At 50.3% G+C, this 17,691-nt stretch overlaps 1 protein-coding gene across 3 annotated transcripts in view; it reads right to left on the bottom strand.

Annotated features, from left to right (window-relative positions):
- The window catches only part of RIN3 (Ras and Rab interactor 3), a 123,984-nt gene extending 121,632 nt beyond the window's left edge, over nt 1-2,352 (bottom strand). Inside the window, exon 1 of one of the 3 annotated variants that reach the window (XM_081230316.1) lies at nt 2,267-2,352. In XM_081230316.1, the coding sequence (XP_081086442.1) occupies nt 2,267-2,337 (71 nt within the window). In that variant the 5' untranslated portion in view covers nt 2,338-2,352. Of the gene's footprint in view, nt 1-1,661; nt 1,876-2,266 lie in introns of those variants that run through there. The other 2 variants (XM_081230315.1, XM_081230314.1) reach the window with 2 other exon arrangements.
- Nucleotides 2,353-17,691: the final 15,339 nt, after the last annotated feature.

Here is a 17,691-nt window from a genome sequence, read left to right as displayed (position 1 = left end):
TTCTTATGCATTATTTCATTTAATCCTCAAAACAACTCTAAAGGCTAGTTACTATTACTTATCTTCATTTTCTAGATAGGTATTGAGGCATGGAGGGGTTAAGTAACTGGCCTAGTAACGAACAAAGAAAGGCAAGAGGAAGTGGGTAAGGAGAGGTCATCCTGGGGGAAATATGGGAAGTCAGAGGGATCGGGACCCTGGCCCCTCACCTCCCCTTCCTTCCTGGGAAACTCCTGCTAGCTCCACCCATCAGTATTGGGTGTGGCAGATACTTGCCCCTGGGGGGGCCCCCCTCCCCAACAGAATTTCCAGCTCCTCCAGCGGATGGCATTTGTCTTTCCACTTCCAGGGGAAAACATCCAGGCAGGGCTTCCCAGCTGGGACGGAAATGGGGGAGCGGGGACGAGGGAGACATTCAGATCTAGTTGCATCACAGGCCCCTCTGAGACACTCCCCCCACTAGCGTGGGGGCCGGTCACCTCCAGCTGCCCCCCAATTCGGGACTGCACAAGAACAGCTCACCCCTCCGTTTTACACAGCAAAGAACTGAGGCCCTGGGAGCCGAGGTCAGGAGCTAGGCCAGTGAGCAGCTGGCTGTCCATCACAGCAGTAGCCCGGGACTTTTAAACCAAAAAGCCAGGACTGGCTTCCCCGGGGGCGCCCATCAACCTTAGCCCCCAGAAAGGTTCTAAGAAGCTTTCCCAGGAATCCGCCTTTGAACTGGAGCCTCCTCACCCCCCTGAAGCTTCCCGGGACGTTGGCTGGGCTGGGTGGCACGAGGGAACCTACTTTGGGAGCACAGCCCTGAGCAATGTCCACAAGTCCGAGGTTGTAAGCTGGGGGGTGAGGGACATGAAACTAACTAGACGCCGGAGACCCCTCTAGAAAGCTAGTTCCCAAACCGGTTCGGCTTCACGCATTCCAAGCTGTGCCTTCTCCCGGTGTGTGTGTGAAGGCGGGGGATCCCGGAGGCCACACGCAGTTCGTGCACCCTGGACCCTCCCCAAGCCCCGGGTTTCGCAAAGGCCGGTCCGAAGGTCACTGTCCTTAGACCCGCAAGAGGGGTGGGGGAGGGATCCCGGTGGGTCCTCGGTGTAGGCGGGCTGGTCAGCTGTTAGGCCGCGGGCGTCCAAACTTACGGGGACCCGGGTCCGCCGCCCCTTGCCCTACCTAGCTCCAGCACCCGAGGACGCGCACGGGGCACAGGCGGATCGGCGGGTGCGGGAGGATGGCGGTGCCCGGACCGCGAGTGACTGCATCTAAAGTTCAGGCGGGACCAGAGCCCCGGGGAGGGGCCGCGTCCACACAGCCCCTTCGCTTCGGCTCTGACTGGTAGAGGCGCCCCTCTGGCACCCACCAACCTAGCCGCCGAACGTGCCAGCTGGTCTTCCGGCGAGCGACATCTGGGCTTAAAAGTTTAGCCAAGTCTCGGGGTACGGCAGAGGCACCAGGGCCGCCCCCTTCCGCGAAGAACCGGGAGACCGGCCTTGGCCGTGGCCAGGGGTTCGGTCTCAGTCCGACACCTCGAGGTCCCACAGCCGGGGCTACTCCGGAGCTCCGAGCACCCTCGGGGGCGGGGAGGGGCAGTTGGGCGGGAGGGACGCGGGCCGAGCGGAGCCCTGGGGCACCGAGGGAGGAGGGGGCGCCGGCCCCGGACTCACCCCGCGGGGTCCGCGCACTCGGGCGCCCCGGCCCGTCGGATCATGCCGCCAGCAGCTCCGGGACGGTGAACGCAGGGGCTCAGGCACCGGGCGGCGCCGGCCGCGGGGCCCCGGGCGCCCGCATGCCCCTGGCGCTGCCCTGGGGAAGGGCCCGCGCGGGCACCGCCGCCAGCCCCGCGCGGAGTCGGGAAGCCACAGCCGCCGCGGCCGCCACGCTCTGGGGCGCTCGCTCCCTCTACTTCCTGTATCGGAGCGAGCGGGGCTTTCAGGAAGAGGCTGGCCTTGGTGGTCAAGAGTTTTTTTTGTCAAAAGCCTTTCGGCCGCAGCTCGCAGCCCGGAGCCCCCCTGGGGCACACGGAAACCCCGGCAGCCGCGCCCGCGGGGCCGGACCTGGCGGCGGGTGGTGTCGGGCCGGGGCGCCGGGTGCGGGCGCCCAGCCGCGGGGTGCTGCCTCCGCCGCTCCGGCGGCTCCCGGAGACCCGGGAGAAAAACGTAGAGAAAAGTTTCCAGCTTGGCGAAGAGTCGCGTGGGAAGGAAGGCGCTCCCGCTCCGGACCGGCAGGTGGGGAAGCCAAGAGCTTTACGCAGGGCACTCTCCCGCTTTACCTCCTGCCTGAAGGAGCCTCGAAATCGCCACTAGACAGCCTCAGACCAGAGGCAGGGCGCCTCCTCCACATCTCCGACAGGTGGCCATGCTGCCTTCTCTTGGATGCCTCCACTGACGACGAACTCACTATCTCACAAAGCAGTCTGTTCCTCCACCAAGCCAGGCGTCTAATTCACCTATCCTGGGTACCACACCTAGATGGGAGCAGAGGGAGAAAGTCAATCAGTTTACACAAATACAACTACAGCAACTCTGGTGGGACCAGGAGGCCTCTCCTCTAAATGCCTGGGCACTAACAAATGCCTCCTGAGCCCGGGCTGCCCTCAGAACATTTCACGGTAGTGGTCAGCACTGCACCCTACAGGGTGACCTCAGTCTAATGCAGGGTTTCTCAGCTTTGGCACTATGGATATTTGGGGCCAGATAATGCTTTACTGTTGGAGCTTGTAGGATGTTTAGCGGCATTCATGGCCTCTGCCCACTCTGCCAGTAGCATCACCTTCTTCTTGTAACAACCAAAAATGTCTCCAGGGCTTCCCTGGTGGCGCAGTGGTTGAGAGTCCGCCTGCCGAGGCAGGGGACACGGGTTCGTGCCCCGGTCCGGGAAGATCCCATATGCCACGGAGCGGCTGGGCCCGTGAGCCATGGCCGCTGAGCCTGCGCGTCTGGAGCCTGTGCTCCGCAATGGGAGAGGCCACAACAGTGAGAGGCCCGCATACCGCAAAAAAAAAAAAAAAAAAAAAAAAAAAAAATGTCTCCAGACACTGCCACATGTCCCTGGGGGCCAAAATCATCCCGGTTGAGACCCACTTATCTAACTCCTTTTTTATATAGATAAGGAAACTGAGACCTAAAGAGAGGAGGTGACTTGCCCCAGGCCACACAGCAAGTTGAGGTGCAGACAGGACTGACACCCAGGGCTCTGGTAAAAACATCCAGAGACCTCTTTGCCCTCCATACCCCTGCTTGTTTACCTGCACAAGTGATAGCAGAAATAGGGCAATACTCCAGAGTGCCATTATGAGTCCTTGGCTGTCCCTAAAACAAGGCTGTAGGCTACCCCCAGGGCTCCCTGGGCCCCAGGGACGAGGTCCATCTAACTCTCACACCTAGAGTAGTCTTTCAGGTCCTTCTAGGCTGGTCTGGACTGTGGGCAACCTCACTCTTCCATGGCCCCCACGAATAAAGTTTCCTTCAGCTCCCTGGACCACCCCTGAGAAACTCAGGACAAGCTCCTCAAAGCCTGGGTTCCACGGAACCAGCGCCGAGGCTCTCACCACATCCCCTCAGAGGCCTCCACAAGGCCCACTGCTCACCTGCCCTGTGAAGATAAAATTCCTCAGGGGGACACCGGATGGGACCCCCACCCTGACCCTGTTGCTGGTAACTGACAGAGGAAGAGGTTGCCAAGACTGAAATCTGAGAAGCCCCTTTCAGTTGTGGCCCCTGCCACCCTTGTCCTTAGATCCCTTCCTGGGTCCCCTTTTCACTCCCAAGTCCTCACCCCCACCACTTCTCTCCCTGGAATGGATCTCAGGACTCCTACTGGGAAGTGAAAATCTACTGCTGTTTGGGCCTGCAAGCTCCTTCCTTTACCCTCACCTTTTTTGGTTAACAGCACCCCAGTACCTGGTTTCCATTTAAGGAGTCACCCCTCCTCTGTTGGGTTCAGGTGGAGATAACAAGATTCTACCCCCATTTTAGAGGGAACACATGATTCTAATCTGGCCAATCAGAGCCTTGCACTTACCAGGCCCAGTGATTGGCTCATGGATGAGCACATAACCAAAGTCAGGCCAATAAGATCCCTCCCTGGGACTTTTTGTTGGCACTGTCAGGAAATGCCAACAATCTTCCCCCCACCCCAAGCTGGCCTGATGCTGAGAGAGTGTAACCTTGGGGCAGCCCAACAGCCAGCTGGGCCACCATGTGGTAAAATTGTGCTCAAGAGGACAGCCAAGGGCTTCCCTGGTGGCACAGTGGTTGCGAGTCCGCCTGCCGATGCAGGGGACATGGGTTCGGGCCCCGGTCCGGGAGGATGTGGGATGCCGCGGAGCGGCTAGGCCCGTGGGCCATGGCCGCTGGGCCTGTGCGTCCGGAGCCTGTGCTCCGCAACGGGAGAGGCCACAGCGGTGAGAGGCCCGTGTACCGCAAAAAAAAAAAAAAAAAAAAAAAGAAGAAGACAGCCAAGATGGAGGAAAGCAATGCAGAGAGGAGGAAAGCAATGCAGAGAGAGACTATGCCCTTTTGACATCCTCTGAGGCCTAGAGTCTGAGATGCTTAAAGCCAGCTGCACCATTAGACATCTCAGGTATGAGAACCAATACAGTCCTTTTTATTTTCTTTTCCTTTTTTAAGAGCTCGAATGCAATCTGAGTCAGGTTTCTGCTAGTCATCACGCAAAGACTCCAGGCTGTCCCTGATTGCAGCCCCTCCCTCTGCCTTCCACTCCCTGCTGGGTCTGGAGGATGTCCAGCTGTGGCAGGACTGTAGGAATGCAGAGGTAAACACTTCCACCTATTGCCCCCAAGGCTAAAAGGCTGGCTTGCCTCTCTGGGGTCCTCATGGGGTGTGGCTGTCACCTGCACATGCTCCTCAGGCTTCCCCTCCCTCTGCACAAGTGAGGGCAAATAGACTCATTCTAGAGGAGGAGTGTGGGAACTTGCAGGGGAAGGTCACCTCCAGGAGGTCAACTTCAAGCCTTGCTAGCGTTTCTGGGGACCGTCCGTGAAGAAAAACGTTTCACAGCGCAGTCTTGTGTTTCAAAACCTGCCAAAACCTTGCTCTGGGTTGGCTTACAGACTTTGAGGAAACAGAGCATATTCGTTCAACAGAAATTTTCCTACTGTATAGAGTAGCTGTTGAGAGTAGGGGCTTGAGTCAAGCTGCCGGGGTTCAAATCCCAGCTCCACCACTTAGTGGCTGTGTAACCTTAGGCAAACTACTTCAGCCCTCTGTGCCTCGTGTTCCTCATCTGTGAGATGGGATAATCATAGGGCCCACCTCGTAGGGATTCTGTGAGGGTTGCATGAGCTAACGCGAGGGGCTTAGAACAGCGCCTGGCATGCAGTAAGTCCTCAGTAAGTATTAACTATTATTTGTGCTGTGACTAAGCACAGAAGTAGCTGTCAGATCTCACAGGAAACAAATGGCACTTCTGACTAGAATTAATTGAGGGGGATTTAATAAAGGAGCACGTGGGGAAGTACGAGGGACTCTGCTGTAACCCTCAGATCTGTTACCTTTCTCAGCCCAAAGATGAGGAGAGGGACTGGTGACGAGACCGAGAAACAGAGAGTCCTGTCCTGTAGAAAGACCACCAGGGGAGAGGCTCAAGCACCCTCAGTCCGGGGACGCAAGAAAAGAAATGGTCTGAATCTCCTCCCTCCCAGTAGTCCCCCAGTAGCCAAAGCCAGCTGGAAGCCAGAGGACTTGGGAGGCCGTGGGTCAGTCCCTATGGATGTGGAGGCCTTACAGGTCAGCCTCCTGGGGTGTAGAAAAGAACCGGGCTGGGGTGGAGTGGGGCAAGAGGGCAAAGCTGTGGAATAAGACAAACTGAGCTCAAACCCTACTGGGCTTTGGCTGGCAATCTTGGGCAAATCAGCCAAAGCACCAGACATGTGAGTGAAGCCGTCGTGGATCCTCCAGACCAGCCCATCTGCTAACTAAATATCGTGCAGTGAGCTCTGTCAATGTCACATGGAATAGGAGAATCACTGGACAAGCCCTGCCTGAATTCCTGACTGGGAAAATCGTGACATATAATAAAATGGTTGCTGTTTGGGATGTCTTGTTTTGCAAAAATAGATACAGAGAACAGCTCTCTTTCTGGGGCTTTTTCTACCTTCTTTCGACCCCTCAAAAGCTCCCACCTCTCTATTCCCTGTTACTGTGGGGAAATATTTTAAAAGAGGTGGAGAAAAGCTTTATTATGGCAAAATTAATCAGTATCCTTTGTGGGAGCCAGGAACACAATATCTGCGCCCACTGGGTAGGGGCTGGGGTGACCTGAGAACCAGGCTCTGGAGAAAGTGGCAGCCTCTTCTCAGTTCTCCCCAGCAGACGCCCAGCAGGAACGAGGGCCTGTGCCTATAAGGCCTTACAATAAAAAACGAAAAAAGTGGGAATCTGGAATTATTTTTTTTTGGCTGCGCCGGGTCTTTGTTGCTGGGCTTTCTCTAGTTGCGGCGAGCGGGGGCTACTCTTCGTTGCGGCGCGTGGGCTTCTCATTGCGGTGGCTTCTGTTGTTGCAGACTCTAGGCGCACGGGCAGTAGTTGCGACACGCGGGCCCTAGAGTGCGCGGGCTTCAGCAGTTGTGACGCACAGGCTCAGTTGCTCCGTGGCATGTGGGATCTTCCTGGACCAGGGATCAAACCCGTGTCCCCTGCATTGGCAGGCGGATTCTTAACCACTGTGCCACCAGGGAAGTCCCTGGGAATCTGGATTTTTCTATAGGACTGTTTCAGATTTCTGAAACATCACACTGGCTAAAGAAGCATTTCTAAAAGCCCAGTTACCCTATGGATGCTGGCTTGGGATCTGCTCCGTACCTCCAGCCACGCTGGGACTCCATGTGGCAGGAAGGTGAATCTGACACAGGCACAGGTGTGCCTGGTGGAACCCACAGGTGCACAGGGATTCCCCAGGTTCTGGAAGGGATGGGACCCTGACAGATATGCTCTGGATCTCTCCCCTAAAACCGAGCAGAGTATCTTTAGCCCCAGTCTCTGGGATTCTACCTCATTGTCCTCTCTCTGCAGGTCTCTGTCTTTCTTCCCTCCTCTCTGCAGACAGACCATCCCAATACCCCCAAGTTTCCAAGTCTCAGTCACCCCTTTATAGAGACCTACCAGCATCCTGTGGTCCCAATTCCCAATTCTCTGGAGAGGTAACCTGATTGCCCCATCTTGGCTGTGAGGGGTAGGCAATCTCAGAGAGAAAGGGTGCTCGTGAGCTGAGGACACACCCCAAAAAGCTTTTAAAGCAGCCCCCAACCTGGATTATTGGGACAGCTTCTTGTCTGGTGTCTCACTTGCCCTTGGCCAGCCCCACCCATCGCTACGGCAGAAACTGAAGGTTTCCAGTATCTGTCTCAGGGAACCTCTCTCCTGCCCAGTCACTGCACTGGTTTATCTGACTCCGAGGTTTGTCTCTGAAGCCTGTCTGCTCCCCACTGAAGTGCCCTCTTAACCTGCACTTGTTACATATTTCTAGACACTGTAATGTTCTCATGCCTCTGTTATCCTCAGTGTGAGTGCCGGTTGCCTAGGAGCAAGGAATATACCCTCCTTTTAAATTTTTTCTCTCCCTTCACCAATATCCAGTGGAGGGCTCTGCAAACAGCAGGCACTTAATAATCTCTTCTTGGCTAAATAAAAATGACTTGTAACCAGGGAGAAAGACTTCTCCGTTTCTGAGTCCTATGTCATCGTTTGGATTTTCCCTGCTTTATGCTGTCAGAAGATGAGCTAAAATTAGAGTCAAGTATGTCCTTAATTCACACAAAGTTATGACACTAGTGAGTCTCTGGGAGGACATGGAAGACCTGTCCTTGAGGAGCTTTCAAGCTAGTGGAGGAGACGCACCATAGGAGGATGCTCTTGGGTTTAAATGACAGAAAACCCTGACTCTAAGTGGATTGAGTACAAAGGAAATGGACTGCCTCATGTAACTCAAAGCCTGGAGATAGGGAAGTGCATCAGTTATCTACTGCTGTGTAACAAATTACCCCAAATTTAGCAGCTTCACACAACACATTTATTATCTCACAATCTCTGTGACTCGGGAGTCTTGGCACAATTTGGATGGTTGCCTCTGCTTCAGGGTCTCTCACAAGGCTGCAGTCAAGTTGTTGGCCAGGGCTGGTGTCTCGTCTGAAGGCTCATCTAGGGAAGGAGCTGCTTCCAAACTCACACGGTTGTTGGTAGGATTCAGTTCCTTGAGGGGCCTCAGTTCCTTGCTGGATGTTGGCTGGAGGCCATCTTCAGTGCCTGGCCATGTGGAAATGGCCAGCACAGCCACTTGTTTTATCAAAGTGTACAAGCCGAGAAGGCAATAGAGAGAGTCTGCCAGCAAGACAGAAGTCACAGCCCATACAACCTAATATAGAAGTGGCATCCCATCATCATTGCTGTATTCTATTAGAAACAAGTCACAGGTCCTGCCTACACTCAACAGGAGGGGCTTAAACAAAGGTATGAAGACTATGGGGCAAGGAATATTGGGAGCCATCTTGGATGCTGTCTAGTAAAAGGATTCAACATTGCCATCGATCACGCAGGTTTGGTCCTTCTTTCTGCTCTGGCCTCCTCAGCGTTGACTTCAACCTCAGGCTAGTTCTCCAACAGTTCTAAGACAGCTTCAATCGCAATTGAGATCACACTCTACGGGGCCATCCTGCGAGAGAGGGGAAAAACCTCTCTCCTAAGCATGCAACAGAAGTCCTTGCAGTATGATTGGCCAACTTAGGTCACATGTCTGGCCTAGTCACCAGGGGAACGTCACACACTGATTGGCTTAGGTTAATTAAGATCCATACTTGGTCCTGGGCTTGGAGGTGCCCTTTCCCTGGATCATGTTGGGGAGGGGTTGAAACCTTAGCAAAATTAAAGGAAGGGAGAAGAGAATGGATGTTGGGTAGACAACCAACAGTATCAACTACATCTGTATAGCTATGACCAGAAATGCAGTGCAGGGGGCACGGGTTTGACCCCTGGTCAGGGAACTAAGATCCCATATGCTGCATGTGCATGGCCTGGGGAAAAAAAAAAAAAAAAAAAAAAAGAAGAAATGACCAGAGAAACAAGGCCATATGTGAGGAAACGTTTGGGGTTGACTGATATATTCATTATCTTGATTGCAGTGATGGCTTCGTGGATATTTACATATATCGACATCAAATATACATTTTAAACATGTACAATTCTTGTATGTCAATTATACTTCAAAAAAGCTATTTCTAAAAGTGTGTCATGGGACTTCCCTGGCGGTCTAGTGGTTAAGGCTTCACCTTCCGTTGCAGGGGGTGTGGGTTCAATCCCCAGTCAGGGAGCTAAGATCCCACATGCCTCTTGGCCAAAAAAACAAAAACATAAAACAGAAGCAATATTGTAACAAATTCAATAAAGACTTTTAAAATGGTCCACATCAAAAACATCTTTAAAAAAATTGTCATATCTTTAGTCATTATGTTATGAAAAACACAAAAAATTGGGCAAATATTCTTCCAGTTTTCAAAAACTCTTGTCTGGTTCTGCAGAGAAGTCATCCATGTCATCAACGAATGAGTAAAATTCTGACTACATCTGTACTGCTTTGCTTTGGTTGTACCCATTTGTGTAAACAAAATGGTGTGATTTATAACATTCCTGTCATTCATCAGTTGCAACCCCAGGTTGGTTAAGATACAAGAGTTCGGCAGAAAGCTGTGAAAGCATTCTGTGAGAATCGATAGGCTCTGTAGAATTTATAGCCGATTTTATTATTTCAGAAAACAAGGCCATGAGCTACATGTATAATTCAAGCTGCTCCGACCATATGGTTCCCAAAGATGCAGCGTGAGGGAATAATTTTTCAAGAAGATCATTGTCTTTCTTTGCTCCCTCCCCCACAGTGAAGGGTAACCAGGGAGGCCTAAAGGAGGAGGCCACCCTTGGAGGGCCTTGAAGGATGCACACCAGCTGCAGGCAGGGGGAAGGCGGCTGGCTCAGGAAAGGCTCTCGCTTGCTTGGTTGGCATGTTCTTCCTCTTGGCAGCACGGGGAATGAGGGAATGGAAAAAGGCTTTGAAACTGTCCTCTGAGAAACAAATCCACATTTTTGACAAGAGGCCAGATGATTGAACATGAACAGCTCATCATCTCTAAGTTGGCTCATCTACCAGAAGGCAAGCCAGGAGGTAGAAGCTCTTCTCTGGGAAGCAGAGCTCCTACTGTGTGCCAGGTCCTGCGACCCTACTGTGTACCAAGGTGGGGAAAGCGTTCCAAGGGCAGGGACACAAATGACATGATTTCTGCCCCACCTCCAGGAAATCCTCGTGTTCTGATAGGTAGTCTTTAACTACGTGTGATTCCTCCATGTGTGTCCAGGTTGGGGACTCAGGACAGTTGAATAAACGAACTAAACCTGTTTAGTAAGACGGTGTGTTCGTTAGCCATTGATGCTTAACAAACTACCCCCAGCTTTAACAGCTTTGAACAGTAATCTTTTTTTTTTTTTTTAATTATACAGTTTCCATGAGTCAGGAATTCAGGAGCAGCTTAAGTGCTTGGATTTGACTCAGGATCTCTCCTGAGGTTGTAGTCCAGATGAAGTTAGGCAGCTACTTTGGGCTACAAGGCAGAAGCTATATGCTGAGGGACGAAGAGCCGCAATGGAGAAAGAGGCTGGCTCACCAGCGCCATGGAGTGTCCCAACAGCCTGGACTGAGCACCCTCGTCTTCTACATGAGAGAAAAATAAAATCCTACCCTGTTTAAGCCACTGGTCTTTGGCGGTTTTCTGGAGTAGGGTTCCAACAGGTAGAAATAAGGGAAGGGCATCCTGGGGGGGGGTGACAGCATGGGTAGACGTCTGGAGGTAGGACCCTACATAGCTCTCAAGATAGTGATGAGGGAAGAATGACTTACTGCCTCAGAAAGCTTAAGTGCCCACCACTGAGAGGTGCTGTAATGGCTCAGGGTAGCTAACCTCTTTGTCTTTTGCCTTGAGGGCAAGGACTGTACCTTACACTTCTCTGTATAGTGTGCTTGGCAAAAAAGATGTTCTATCACAACGTGGAAGTGAGGCCGTGATTTCTATTTCACTTCTCCCTTTGGGGCTATATCCTTCCTCTGAAAATCAAGTGTGGTGTCTTCAAGGCGTCTTCCTTGTGAGAAAACCCAGGGTGGTTCCTTTAGAATCATGGGGCGGCAACAAGCCAGTCAGGGTGAGAGGAAATCCGACCCAGCACTGGTCTTCTTGGCCACAGTTCCAGGCTGGGCTTCTACTGCCATCCCATGTGAGAGTCCACAGAGGGGTGTGCACCCTGCAGGAGGCTCCTGGGACCTCAGGTTAAGAACATTCCCCACCGTGGACCCCCTGCCTTCAGGAGCTGCTGGGCAGCGGGCTGGGTGCTGCGGGGACACGCACTCTGGCTGCTTTGGAACCACAGAGCACAGTTCCCTTTCAGCCCCACTCTTGCCCTCTGTGTGACCTTGGGGAAGTTTCTTAGCCTCTCTGAGCCCAAGTTTCTTCTTCTGGAATATGGGTGGAGGCATACCTCACAGCTGCTTGTGAAGATTATATGGAAGGTGGCTAGCTGCGTATTGAGTAGCAGGCTTGTGACAAATGTCAGTTTCCCTTTATTGACTTAGTTTTTAATTTTTCCTTTATTGCTTTTTATAAGTGCAGAACAGATGCCCAGCTCCGTGGGCTCTGCAGTGACTTCCACCCTGTGCCAGGGGTGCCAAGAGGTGTGTTTAAGGAAGTTTGGGTTCAATTCAGCTGCTATTAATTAATGCTGTCTCCTTGGACAAGATGATGCTGAGGACTAGAAAGGAAGGTGTCATCCACAGAAGCCTCAGGTGCTGGCACCACAGTGTGGGATCCTCACAGGGGTTAGGGCAGGGCTAGCTACATGACTTGTAGGACTTAGTGCAAAATGAAAATGTGTGACCCCTTTGCTCAAAAAGTGTTACAGGGCTTCCCTGGTGGCGCAGTGGTTGAGAGTCTGCCTGCCGATGCAGGGGACACGGGTTCGTGCCCCGGGAAGATCCCACATGCCGCGGAGTGGCTGGGCCCGTGAGCCATGGCCTCTGAGCCTGCGCGTCTGGAGCCTGTGCTCCGCAACGGGAGAGGCCACAACAGTGAGAGGCCCGCGTACCGCAGGAAAAAAAAAAAAAAAAAAAAGTGTTACAGATTTCAAGACAGACAGCAGAACATCCAGCCAAGCACAAGACCCGCCTAAGCGTGGGCTCTGTAAATGCAAAGGTCACATGTCCCTGAATCTGGTCCTGGCCTGGGGTGACCAACCATCTTAGTTTGCCCTGGCCTGAGGGGTTTCCCAGGACATGGGACTTTCAGTGCCGCAGCTGGAAGGTTCCAGCTTGGTCACAGCACCTCTATCCCGCTCAGCCTCTCAGTGAGCCTCGCTGGTCCTGCGGGCCCCTCAGCCCCCGCCCCACCCAGCTCTGTGGCCCGGAGGCCCACGTCAGTGGTGGTGTGTGGGTCAGGAGCCCCACAGGAGGTGCTCTGGCTCCCGCACCCGGGAGCACCCTTTCTGCATGCCTGGCTGTGCTGCCCGCCCTGGACTCTGCTGCTCAGCCAGCTGGCTCTAAGCGCCACGCACCGCGCCTCCTGCCAGAGGCCACAAGGCAGAATGTGCCAAGTGGTAAAGAAAAAAGATTTGTGACCATTGTTAAGGGACAGGCAGGCTTTATTCAAGGAGGGCCATCGCTGTGGGTGTAGGGACCACTGCAGCGGGGTCTTGCAGCTGGGGAGAAAGATTGGGCTCCAATCTGAATACGACAAGGAAAAGTGGGCATTTATGCCCAAGGAGCAGGGTGGGGATCAGTGGATGGAAAACTACTAAGGAGACGTCACGGGTGAGAGGGATTCTGACTAAACTGACCTAATGGGATTCCTACTGAAGGGAGGCAGTTTGATCAGACGTCACCTGGCATCAGTGGAGGATGAGAAACCTGATCAGATACCGAGACTGGTCAGTATGGAGGATGGGGGAATAATGCTGTGATGAACACAGGGGTGTATATATCTTTTTGAATTAGTGTTTTTGTATTCTTTGGATAAATACCCAGAAGTAGGATAGTTGGATTATACAGTAGTTCTAGTCTTAATTTTTTGAGAAGCCTCCATAGTGACTGCGCCAATTTATATTCATACCAGTAGTGTATGAGTATTGTTATTTCTTGCCTTTGTGATAATAGCCATTCTAACAGGTGTGAGGTGATATCTCATTGTGGTTTTGATTGCATTTCTCTAATACTGATGTTGAACAATTTTTTTTCATGTGCCCATTGGCTACCTGTAGGTCTTGGAAAAATATCTATTCAGGTCCTCTGCCCTTTTAAAATTTGGGTTGTTTTTTGTTGTTGAGTTGCATGAGTTCTTTATATAGTTCGGATTTTAATCCCTTATTGAATACATGATTTGCAAATATCTTCTCCCATTTGGAAGGCTGTCTTTGCATTTTATTGATGGTTTCCTTTGCTGTGCAGAAGCTTTTTAGCTTGGCGTAGTCCTCTTTGCTTATTTTTACTTTTGTTTCTCTTGACTGAGGAGACATATGTAGAATGATGCTGCTAAGATGGAGGTCAAAGAGCATACTGCCCATCTCCTTCTAGGGGTTTTATGATTTCAGGTCTTACAGTCAAGTCTTTCATTCATTTTGAGTTGATTTTTGTGTATGGTAGAGATAGCGTTGACTGAAAAAAATGCACCACCTAAAAGTTAAGAGTTACATTTTATTCAGGGACCTTACTGAGGACTCTAGCCTGAGAATCAGCCTCTCAGCCAGCTCTGAGGAACTGTTCCAAAGAGGTAAGAAAGGAGTCAGGATGTATAGGAGTTTTTGCTGAAAACAAAAACAAAAACCCATGTAGTTGAACATCAAAAGATTACTGCTAATCACACAAAAAACCCTCAAGTTAATGATTTTAGTGCTTTTCTGCATATGGGAAGATGCAAGAGTCTGGGTTCACTGAAATTATTCCTTTGATATACATTGTAATTATCTAGGGCCAGTATTCCCGTTTTTCTCCATCTTGAATTCCCCTTAGGGTGCACCATCTGGCTGGCTGTATTGATGCGGGCAACATTCGTTGTTTACTGAAATGACAGGCAACATTTTTTGTTTGTCCACAAAGTATTTGAACATCTCTGTCATATTTTCTCCATGTTAATTGCCTCTTTTATTTATTTTTTTAAAATTTATTTATTTATTTTTGTCTGAGTTGGGTCTTCGTTGCTGTGCGTGGCCTTTCTCTAGTTGCAGCGAGCGGGGGCCACTCTTCATTGCGGTGCCTGTGCTTCTCATTGTGGTGGCTTCTCTTGTTGTGGAGCACGGGCTCTAGGCACGCGGGCTTCAGTAGTTGAGGCTCACGGGCTCTAGACGCGCAGGCTCAGTAGTTGTGGCGCACGGGCTTCGTTGCTCCGCGGCACGTGGGATCTTCCCAGACCAGGGCTCAAACCCGTGTCCCCTGCACTGGCAGGCGGATTCTTAACCGCTGCGACACCAGGGAAGCCCCGTTGCCTCTTTTTAAATCATGAAATACTTGATGTGATTTGAACGTGTCCCCTTCTGCCTGGCTTACGTGTGGGTATGTTATTCCCCATCCCTACTCCCGACTCTCCTCATCCATTAAGCCTCAGCTTGAGTCAACATCTCCCCTGACTGCCAGGATGGTTGGGTGTCCCTCCTCTGTGCTCTTGCCGCCTGAGCTCATTCCCTCCCAGAACTTGGGCAGTAGGCCTTGCACCTCTGCAACCAGCAGTTGGTGCAGAGTAGGCCTTCAATACATGTTTACTGAATGACAAAATGCTTTGTGCTCTTTCTAGCTGTAAGGGCTGGTCTAAAAGATGTAATCTAGACACCCCCAAATGGGTGCCTTTCAATGGTTGAGGAGGCCATGGGCGAGTATATTTCAAATTGAGACTGTTCTAGAAAATTCCAAATGTATAATTGCCAAATAGTAATAGAAGCAAGCTTACAGACAAAAAAAAAAGATATTTAAAAACAAAACAGAAGCAGGGGATTCATTCTGGCCTAGAGGCCTAGGAAGGCCTTGAAAGAAGAAGTGTGGGCCCTCCTCTGCAGGATAAAGGGTGGGGAAACCATTTCAAGCAGAGGAAACAGCAAAATCTCTGAGGATAGGCAGAGTCATGCAAAATAAAGAGGAAGATATCGTCATCATGGTTGTCCACAACCATGGAGTCTGAGATGGCCCACTGAGGCAACTGGGAGTCGTTAAATGCTTCTGAGCACGAAAGGGACAAATCAGATTTCTGCATTAAAAGATCCCTCTGGCTGCTGAGTGGAGGCTGGACTGGGAAGGGAGGGAGAGTGGAGGCAGGGAGGCTGGCTTGGAGCCTCTGGCCTGGACCAGGCGAACACTGACAGTGGGGCCCTGATGGCTGGAGCAGAAAGGGAGTGAGAGGTTGCAAAAACGACTGCAAGGAAGAAAACGAGAAGACAGATCCTTGTCTAGCGCTAGGGGTAGGGGTGGTGGGAAGAGGTGACATTTTGCTGCTGACGACTGGTGAGATACTGGTACTGCAGAGCAGGAAGGCGATTGGGGGTGGGAGGAGAGTTTGCTGTTTTTTTTTCCCCAACATTTTATTATGAAAAATTTCAAACATACAGAAAAAAAAAAACCTGTACAGTGAATATCCATATATCCACCATCTACATTTTAACACTAACACTACCAAACTTGCTTTATCACTCATCTCCCCATTTCCCACCCAGCCATCTTTTGTTTTCAATGCATTTCAAGTTGCGAACATCACCCCTAAGCTCTTGAGCCTGCATATCATTGCCTGGAGTTCAATATTTAAGATTCTCTTCCCCCATACTGATAATCTCAGCATTTTTATAAGTTATTCTCCTTTCCTCCATCTACCTGTTGATGGAGAAAAGGAGAATAACTGCTGTGAACATTTGCCCACTTAAAAAAATTGGAATATAGCTATAGCAAGCGTGGGCGACAGACGCCCAGGAGAAGGCCTGCTTCTCGTACCACTGTACCATCAGACTGCCTGCATCCAGGACCGTGTTGAACTTGGAATTGCCTGGCGCAAGTTTTAGAAAACATCAAAAACAAGCTGATAGAGCCTGAGTTGTGAAATCAACTAGGAGATGAGCTCCCAGGGGAGGACAGATTCAGCCAACCACCCCCTCCCTTGTCTGGTCTGGGCAGCCCCAGGCAGTAGGAGGCATGGCTGTTAAGGCTGGCTCTCAGGGTGAGTGGATGAAAGACCCTGCACACAGCAGGTATGCTTTCTGAACCTCACCTTCCCCATCTGTGAAATGGGGACATTTTCTGTTTCTGTCCTGTGTTCCACTGGTTCATCAAGCCATGCAGCACCACATGGACTGAGGGACAATGAGATAGTGAGAACAAAGAACATGAAGCTGCAGGACCCACAAGGCTAACTGAGCTGGAATTACCAAGTCAAAGTCCTTCATACATCGTGGGTTGACTTTTAAACAGGAAAGAGTTAAAACCATCTAAACTTTCATGTAAAGTACAACTTCTCATCTAAAGTAGAAACTGTGGGAAAGATTTTTTTAAAAATATTTTCTTTGTGGACAGGTGTTTTTATAAGTACAACAAAAAGTTACTAGAAAAATGCAATAAAAAAACATGTTCAGACATAAAATCAGTCATCATATTGCCATAAATGTTTCTACTCTCTCTCAGTTTCTATACTTGTCTTGTGGCAGATGGAGAACAGTCTGGGAGGCTGCACAGGTGCCCAGATCACACTCTGAGTGGGACTGATCCATCTTCTCAGTATTCGAAGTGGACCAGCTGCATTGGCAAACCTGGGAACTTGCTAGAAATGTGTAGCATCTTTGGCCCCATCCCATTCTGCTAAACCAGAATCTGCTTTTTAACAAGACGCCCAGGTGATTTACGTGTATGTTAACGTTTATGGTGGCACTGAGGCAGCTGGGATGCAGGAAACGTTTAGAATGAAGGAATTAACCAGTACCTCTCCCCCTCCTCTCAATTTCTCACGACACAAGAGCCGATGGCATAACCTTATTATTATTTTTTTTTAGCAAGTAAATCTGTGTGAAGTTATATATTTTATTAATTCCAACTGGAAATAAGAAACATTTCAGTCAACCGCGCTAGGATAAATACTGAATTATATTTCTATCCTCTGCATAGGGAATGGTACACAAAATCACTGTCAAATGAAAGAATGATGAAAAAACATACAGCCGGAAAATGTAGAAAAAATATTATAAAGGAGTGTTACACAGTTAACAAAAATGCTATGGTATTTTTACTGGCTTTAGCGACATTTGTGAGACTTTTCAGCTTTAAAAAATTTGTAATTTATTGTGGTTCCTTTTCTCATTCTAAAAAACATGCACATTCACACTCAGTTTTGCATTCATAGTTTTGAGGACCCAGCTCCCAAATTCTTTGTTTCAGGCTTTATAAACCTGAATATGCCCCTGCCTATTTTACTGTATTTAATATGTATTCCCTGCTGTGGCCAGTGAGATTGAATTTCCTCTGTTAATTAGCCATTTATACTTCTTCTTTTGGGAATTACCTTTTTTATTCCTTTATAATTTTTCTTTTGAAGGGTTTTTGCCATTTTCTTATTAGTTTGCAAGAGTTCTTTGCCTTAGGATACCAACTTCTTGTCTGTTAGGTATAGCATAACCTTATTCTTTTTTTTTTTTT

Source organism: Mesoplodon bidens (assembly GCF_964165515.1).
Source record: "Mesoplodon bidens genome assembly, chromosome: 3".
NCBI classification, from domain to species: Eukaryota; Metazoa; Chordata; class Mammalia; order Artiodactyla; family Ziphiidae; genus Mesoplodon; species Mesoplodon bidens.
The sequence above is the reverse complement of the archived record's forward strand: the minus strand, read 5'-3'. Positions and strand labels throughout refer to the sequence as shown.